Here is an 8825-nt window from a genome sequence, read left to right on the forward strand (position 1 = left end):
ATAGTTAAGAGTCACCAGCTGGTAGATTATTCCAAATCCAGTGTTTCACAATACTCACAAGACAAAAATGAACTGGCGAGTGGTGACTCCATAGTCAGGTACACTTAATTCTACTCACACAGAGCTGAACAAAAGCAGGACAAAGGCAGGATGACAGTGAGTTGTCTTTTAGGAACTTAGATAAAAAGCAGTTATGTACTCACCATAACGTTCCATCTGAGTAGGTAACTTCATTTGTCAGCAACCTGTGGGTATCGGATCCGACCTCAGATCCGAGCTGGCAGCTTTCTAAGCTAAAGATCCGAGCTCTCAGCTCCTCCCCCTTACCCATAATACCCTGCTACCTCCCTCCAGTCCTCAGATCGAGTTTGCCATATTATCTACAAACAACAGTCAAACATACTCGAAAGAGAAACGCTAACCTGATGCGTGACAGAAGGAAAAACATTCTGTCATGAATATGACCACGAAACAGGCTAGGGGGAAGGAGGGGGGGTTAGTTGCTGACAAATGAAGTTACATACTCAGATGAAACGTTATGGTGAGTACATAACTTCTTTATCTGAAGTAGTTAACTTCATTTGATCAGCAACCTGTGGGACAGAGTCCCCAGCTACCAAAAACCTGGGAGGTCCTCAAGAAAGGATATTCCGGAGCACTGCGGAGCCAAAGGCTGCTCTACCTCTGGATATCAGATCCAGCTTGTAATGAGAAATGAAGGTATGAGAAGAGGCCCAAGTAGCCGCTGAACAGATGTCATCTAAGGGAACCCTTGACCAAAATGCTGCAGAGGTAGCCATAGAACGGGTAGAATGAGCATGCATAAACCCTCAAGGGTTCTGGCTGACCGGAAGCTGTGTACACGTGTAAGATGCAGTGGGATATCCATCTAGCTAAGGTAACTTTTGTAATAGGCTTGCCTAAGGACGGCTTAGTGAAGGACACGAAAAGCTGCTCCGATTTGCGAGAAGCAGCTGTCCTGTGCAAATAAAATTGCAATTGTCTATGCACATCCAACAAGTGCAGTCTGTATTTCCCTTTGTTCTGAAAGCTGAAGAGGAAAACAGGCAAATTGATGGTTTGATTGATATTGGTCTCGGAGGCTACCTTAGGCAAGAATGAAGGATTAGTCCTGAGAGAAACTCTGTCCTTATGGAAGACCAGGTACGGGGGTTTTGTACAAAGCGCTTGAAGTTCAGATACTCTTCTAGCTGAAGTAATTGCAACTAGAAAGGCAGTTTTCCAAGATAAGAATTTTAAATTGACAAAAGCTGCAGGTTCAAAGGGCGGACCAGTTAGCGCCTGAAGAACTAAAGTTAAGTCTCATGGGGGAACCACATTCTTGACCGGAGGTCTTAACAGGAAGGTGCCTTTCAAAAAGGTCTTGCATATCTTAGCGGAAGCTAAGGTACCAAGGTTGTTCCCGATGTGGAAATGAGAAATCGCAGCCATCTGAACCTTAACAGTAGAAGCACTGGCCCCTTGGTGAAAAATTTGGGACAGAAATTCAAGAGCTGTTGGAATGGGAGCTGTAAAAGAGTCCAAATCCCTATGTTTGGCCCAGATGGTAAAACGCTTCCATTTACTCTTGTAGATCTTCCTGGTAGAAGGTTTATGCGCTTCTACCAGACTAGATTTTATGGAAGATGAGATACCGGGAGTCGAAGCCATTAGTGGAACTGGATCAACCAAGCTGTGAGCTTGAGGTCGTCCAGGTTCGGAGTTTGCAATCCCAAAGGATGAGAGATCAGATCCGGAATGGGATCTGAGACCCAAGGAGGAGCTATGATGTGAGACCGCAAGTACAGGAACCAGATCTGGCGAGGCCAGAATAGGGCTATGAGGATTATTTTGTTCCCCAACCGATGAGCTTTCTGCAGAAATTCCGTCATTAGTGGAAGAGGAGGATAAGCATAAAGAAGACCGAGCGGCCAAGCATGAACCAGAGTGTCTCTGGGACTCTCTCCCAGTGGGGGAATTAGAGCGAAAAACTTGCTGCATTTTGCGTTTGAAGGAGAAGCGAAGAGATCGCAGCAAGGCTGACCCCCATCTGAGGAAGATCTGTTTCACTACTAAGGGGTTTAGAGACCACTCGTATGGTGTGAGGATAGAACGACTCAGCTTGTCCGCTAGGATGTTGGACCGACCCGGAATGTGCGCTGCTATCAGAAAGTGGTTGGTGGCAATCGCCCATTCCCAAACTCTCATAGCCTCTCGACAAAAAGGGTAAGACCTGGTTCCTCCCTGTTTGCTGATGTACCAGACTACCGCTATGTTGTCTGTCTGAATTGCAGTAGTCCCCGGCGGAAGAAGGTCTTGAAGGGCTTGCAACGCTAAAACCACCGCCATCATCTCCAGAACATTGATATGCAGAACGGTCTCTACGGGGGTCCACGTGCCTTGGACGGTTCTGCCCATGCAATACCCCCCCCACCCGAGGCGAGAAGCATCCGTGGTCAGTGTGGTTTGGGGTTGAGGCATTATGAACGGCCTCCCTTCTCGGAGATCTCGGGAATGGAGCCACCAAAAAAGGGAGTTTCTGCAAACCCTGCTTAGGGGAATCCGTGAATACAATGGGTGAAGCAGGAGGGACCATTGGACCTGAAGGGTCCATTGAAGGACTCTCATGTGTAACCAAGCAAGAGGAGAAAGGCTGATGGCTGCTGCCATGGATCCTAGGGCTGTCAGGACTAATTCTGCGGGTGGGGCTGGGAACTGTAGAAGCGCTATTACGTGGAGTGACAAGGTGCGTAACCTGTCCGTTGTCAGAAAGGCCCTGGACTGAAGCGTGTTTATCCTGGCCCCTATGAAATCCAGAACTTGAACAGGATGAAGAGACGACTTCCTGAAATTTATGGTAATGCCTAGATGATGGGCCAAGAGTAAAGAATAATTCCTGGCAGAACAGAGTAGATGCCTGGTGGGGGCAGTGAGGAGCCAGTCGTCTAGGTACGGGAAGACCTGAATTCCCTGAAGTCTCAGGTGGGCTGCCACAACTGCCATGACCTTGGTGAACACCCTGGGGGCTGTGGTGAGGCTGAACGGAAGAACCCTGAACTGATAATGACTGGCCCCTAGCTGAAAGCGGAGAAACCTTCTGGATCGTCTGTCCATGAGAATGTGGTAGTACACATCCTTGAGGTCTGTGGAGCACATCCAGTCGTTCTCCTGCAGGAGGGAGAGAATAGATTGTAGAGTGACCATCCGGAATTTCTCTTTGGCGATGAACAGGTTCAAAGTAGACAGGTCGAGAATTGGCCTTAAGTCCCCGTCTTTTTTGGCACCAAAAAGAACCTGGCGTAATTGCCCAACCCGGACTGCTCTGGGGGGACGTGCTGGATGGCCCTTTTTTCTAGCAACTTCTGTATTTCTGAAGCTGCAGCCTCCCTCTGATTGGGTGGAACATCGGGGAGGCACTTCATTAGCAGGGGAAGATTCAGGAATGGGATAGAGTAACCTCTGGATATTATTCGGAGCACCCAGCGATCTGTAGTAATGGACTCCCAACTTGCTAGATGCTCCGAAAAACGTCCCCGGACTGCCTCCAGAGAGGGACAGTCGGGCAACCCCTCAGGGCTGCTGCGCGGGTTAGTCGGAGAAGGATTCTCTCGACCCAAAATTCTTCGGCCCCCCTCTGCCTCTGGGCCGGCGTCCACCTTGTCCTCCTCTGCCTCTGAAGGATGAAGGGTCCGGAGCGGGACAGGACTGCTGAGACTTCTGGAACCACATCTTCTTTTGTCCTCTCTGGTTCCTTGAGAAGGACCTTTGAGGAGCGGAGAAGCGGATTCTGACGGCAGACAGCGTCTTCCCATCTTTTTCGCTCTGGAGTAGCGTGTCGCGGACGGTTTTGCCGAATAGCGTAGAACCGTCAAAGGGAACGTTCGCGAAGGATGCCTTGAAGGGTTCCGCAAAGTCGCAAAGACAGAGCCAGGTGTGGCGCTGCAAGGCGACCCCTGCTCTGCTGGCCCTAGCCGCCCCCACCGTGGCATGGGAGAGAAGCCGCATAGAAGTGTTTGATATTGACTTTCGAGTGGCCATGCGAGCCGTGAAGGTCCGTTTGTCCTCGGCCAGCATGGACTCCGTGGGAGACCCAGCGTATTCCTTTATTAAATCCCGCTGAAGCCTAATTACGCGCGCCAGATAATTCAGCGCCCTTATAGAAAAGGTGGCTGAAGCAAACATCCGCTTTCCATTATGGTCCATCGTCCGAGATTTCTTATCAGGAGGATGGACCGAGGAACTTTCTTGTGTCAGTTCCTTCTTGGTGGCAGCCGCCACCACCATGGCATCTACCGGGGAACCTTTATTACACGCCGGCTTGTCAGAAGGGGGACTAAGAATTTTATCCAGTCTCCCAGGGATTGGCTCCACAGTGTCCGTCTCCTTTCAAGCCCTGGTAGTAATCAAGTCTACCAGGGGGTCGGCCGGGGGGGGGACACCCAAGAGGTAGACGGGCCTGCGTCGAACGCCTCCAGAAACACGGACTCATCTGAGGAAGGTTTCTGGGCTGACCACCCCCCTCTTATGCGCAGCATCTCCATAATGTCTTCAAATGAGACGTCCTCTGGGGGTGACCTGGGGGAACCTTCCACTTCCTCTAAGTCCGTGTCCTCCGTGAGGGACTTGGGGGAGTCCAAGTGCCTTCTCTTACACTTTCGTTTGTGAGGGACCTCCTCGGCTGGGCTGTCCGAGGAGGGCTCACCAATGGGGTCCTGTTCCTCTACGGGAACTAACTGGGGCGCAGATGCAGGCTGTCCCTGGGGCCGGACGATGGAAGACAGGCCCATATGCGAGGGAGTGAAGGGAGGATCCGTAGTATGGACTGGGGACTTCGAACTCCTCGACAGCACCCTCTCCACCACGTCGAAGGCCGAAGGTGAACCACTCTCCCCTGGCTCCGAGAGTAGTCCCCTCGGCTCCGACGTGAGGACCGGTGTTTGAGCCAACGCGATCGGACCCAAAAGGGAAGTGTGCTCTGACAGCAACAGAGCCGAAGACACACTCACCCCTGCGGATCCAAAGCTCGGCTCTCGACCCCCAGAGCTCGGATCCGAAACATGACCCAATAAACTCGAGGGTAAGGCCGGTGAAGAAGTAGCAACTACTATCGGCGCCGACTCCCCGGCTCCGAGACGACTCTGATCCGATGGCTCCGAAACCCGATAGTGGATTGGAGAAGGAGCAATGGGTGCAAAGAAAGGGGCCGAGCTCCCTCCCGGAGGCGGGGGGGGGGCAGGAGCACTCCCATCTGCATCTGGGCCTGCAGGAATCGATGCATCATCTGGTCCATATCTGCATCGGACAAACTCCTGGTAGACCTGGAAGAAGTCGTCGAGGCAGGCCAGGAAGGCCGACTAGATGACCTCGAAGGTGACTGGGACTCCTCCTCCGGCTCCGGAGAGAAGCTCGGAGAACGAAGCCGAGAGGGGGAAGACCTGGAAAACCTCACAGGGGAACAAGTCAGTTTAGCTGGTGGCGCCGAAGGAGCTGATTCGGCCCGCCGCTTATGGCTCTTGTGTCTATCCCTCTCCTTCTCTCTATGTCTCTTCTCTTTACTGGAAGAGTCCCCTTCTCCCTGGGAAGCAGCGAGAGGCTGAGTCCCAGCCAGGGGAGGGGGAGCTGAAGGCTGGACAGTCGCAGCCGCGACTGGCGCCACTGAGGGAGAGGAGGAAGAAGAATCCAGGGGCAAGAATCCCGCCAGGATTAGCTTGTTTCTCCTGTCCCTCAGAGCCCGGCGGTTAAAGGCTGCACAAATCTGGCAGCCCGATGTTAAGTGGGCAACCCCCAGGTAAAGAACGCACTGAGTGTGGCCATCTGCTGGGGACAGCTTATGACCACACTCAGCACATTTTTAAAAAAATGGCCTTAGGGCCCTCGGCCATCACACACAATCACACGCCCTGACACACAGTAAGGGGAAGGGAAAAAAATACTAATTTACCACAAAATAAAACAGAAACATGATTCAACTAAACTATGGGCTTACTATACACACACACACCGAAAAAAGTATTTATCTAAGAAAAAAACTCCTAAATTCCTCTCACCTAAAATGCTAAGAGCTCGTCCCTAATGCTTCAGAAGCCGCGGCAAATGAGATCTGAGGACGGGAGGGAGGTAGCAGGGTATTATGGGTAAGGGGGAGGAGCTGAGAGCTCGGATCTTTAGCTTGGAAAGCTGCCAGCTCGGATCTGAGGTCGGATCCGATACCCACAGGTTGCTGATCAAATGAAGTTAACTACTTCAGATCAGATGTTTCAGGTGTCCTCAAGAACCTTAAACCAGACAGATATGATAATGACATGATGGTGATCCATGTGGGGATAAACAGCCTGGCATGCAAGCCCCTGAGGAGGGTCTATATTAGATGATCGAACTTTCAAAAGTTTCACTGTCATATGGTTGACACCGTATGATCGAATAAGTTTGAATGTTTTAATGGAGATCTCCGTACAGCACGGAATGGGAAGATTTCCCTTTTCTGTACTGTAGTGCGATCTCAGAGTTGGTATATTTAAAGAGCGGGGGTTGTGGGGGCTGCCTGGGGGCTTGCCCCCCTGCTTAAAATGATCAGGTAGATTATTTGTGTAATTATTTTTTTTTTATTAGATTTTTGAACATTTAAAAGTTCTATCATATGGTGTCGACCATATGACAGTCGAACTTTTGAAAGTTTGATTATCTAATATAGACCCTCTGAGGAATATGCATAGAGACATATCAGAGTTCTCCAAGCATGTTGCAAATGCAAGAAAGACATTGGTATTGAGAGGAATCCTTCCTTCACTAATAATGATCTCAGAGTACAAAGAAAAAAATATCAGTTATAACAATTGGCTCTATAGCTGGTGTCATCTAGGGGGATCTAGTGTGTGTCAGAGTGTGATGAGATGCTTGACAATTCATAGTATTTTACCAGGAATGGATTGCAGGTTTCATTCCAAGGCTTCCATATACTCGCAATAGCCCATGCTGCCCACGTAGTGCCTTTTTAGGCAAGATCCAGCTAATGGACCTTGCAGCCTAAATAATAAAATAAATGTAGAATTGATGTGACAAAGCAGCATTTTGGTGGTTTTCTTCACTATGTGTGAGCAGTTTAAAAGGAGACAGTCGATGGAGTTGTATGGTGTTAAAGTAGTTAGTGTTGATTAAGCAAACTAAAATATTCTTTATATGAGTAGACGAAACCATGTCACTCAGTTATAGTCATCGAAGAACTTGTAGTCACTGATTGCATTAAATTTAACACCAATTATTTTGTCTGAATTCTGCATTTCTTAAAAATATTTATTCACGGCAACGTCTCTAGTGATACTCAGTTGCAGTATCTTATTTTTGCATAACACTTGTATAATAATGTTGAAATTGTTCCTTTTCTCTCCTCTTCTAGGAAAGTTTATCAGAAATTAATTCAGATTCTGAAGAAGAGGAGACGATTAAGAGTAGTAAACATGATATTAGTGTTTTATCTGAGAAGGAACCACCTTCTACTTCCAAAAGGAAAAGCCCAGAGGGGCAAGAAAGTCATGACGGAAGTGAAAGAATCTATAATGGAATTCATGCAAGAGACAGCAAAGAATCTGAGGTGAGAGTTATGGGACAAAACCGCCCAGTACTCCATGCTTGCTTGGTTTTCATTCATTTTCCAGTATTTGTCTTATTCTGTTTAGGACTGCTGAGGACCTGGAGCCTATTCCAGCACTTATTAGGTATAAGGCAGAGAGACAGTTCTAGATAGGATGCCTTTACGTTGCATGATATATCCTTGCATATCTATATGTGTGTGTATGTCTATATATAAACCTGTATGCACACATCTGTTGGCAATTACATGTAGACACACACACACACAAACACACACACACACACACACACACACACACACACACACACACACACACACACACACACACACACACACACACACACACCTGTGTGCTGTTTAGAGACCCACCACCTCACTCTTTGGAATCACTCTGATGTGGTAAGAAACTGGATACCTTGGTGAAACCTCATATGAACACTGAGAGAACACAATAGACTGCATAGAAGGTACTCCAGCCGTGGACCAAATCAAAGAATAAAGTACCATGGTACCCATGTCTGATTTAATTTATAAAAAGTAATTTTCTCATAGTTTTAAATCCTAGGACCTTTGAATGCGTTTTTATTATTATTATTGTTATTATTATTATTATATGTGTCTTAATTAAAGGTATTTAAGTGTTCCGATAAACATTAGGGTCTGACATAGATTATTGTACCACACACGTATTTGCCACAGAAGTTCAGTCTTGAGTGTTTTTTTCTTAGATTAGTGGAAAAAGGAGAGGAAGAGCCATATTGGAATGGGGATGCTTTTCTGTGTGTAAGAACCATAAATAGTAAAGATGTTTATTGTTAGTTGCTGATATATAGTTTATGAGAGGATATTGATAGCTAACAAAGGAAATTGCAGAGCATTATGAGTATTTTACATAGCTGCTTATGGGAGAGATGATTTTAATGGGGTGGGCAGTGGTCTATGTGAAGCCAAATCTGAAGGGTCTTTACTCTATTTTGGTAATACAGCCAGCACTTTTTTTCTTCCCAGGTGCTGGTACTCTTCCCTTCTATTAAATATTTTTGAAGAAAACTTTCCATATCTTTATAGCTCTCTTACCTCCAAACATCCAAAATTCCACAGGAATACTGTCTGTTCCTTGATGCTTCACTGTAATTGATTATACATCACTGTTTTTATTTTATCATTTCCTATTAATTGTTATTGAACCACCTCTCCGTCTAACTTTAGCATAACTAAGCCTTCTACAAGTATTTTC

General features: G+C 47.5%; 1 protein-coding gene across 1 annotated transcript in view; it reads left to right on the forward strand.

Moving 5' to 3' along the window:
• LOC122795968 overlaps positions 1-7682 on the forward strand; it is a 540544-nt gene extending 532862 nt beyond the window's left edge. Inside the window, exons 5-6 of the mRNA XM_044064450.1 lie at positions 7394-7588; positions 7674-7682. Of these exons, the coding sequence (XP_043920385.1) occupies positions 7394-7588; positions 7674-7682 (204 nt within the window). The remainder of the gene's footprint in view (positions 1-7393; positions 7589-7673) is intronic.
• The last annotated feature ends 1143 nt before the right edge of the window (positions 7683-8825 follow it).

The sequence above is a fragment of the Protopterus annectens genome, chromosome 2.part2 (assembly GCF_019279795.1).
Source record: "Protopterus annectens isolate FY-2018-M chromosome 2.part2, PAN1.0, whole genome shotgun sequence".
NCBI classification, from domain to species: Eukaryota; Metazoa; Chordata; order Ceratodontiformes; family Protopteridae; genus Protopterus; species Protopterus annectens.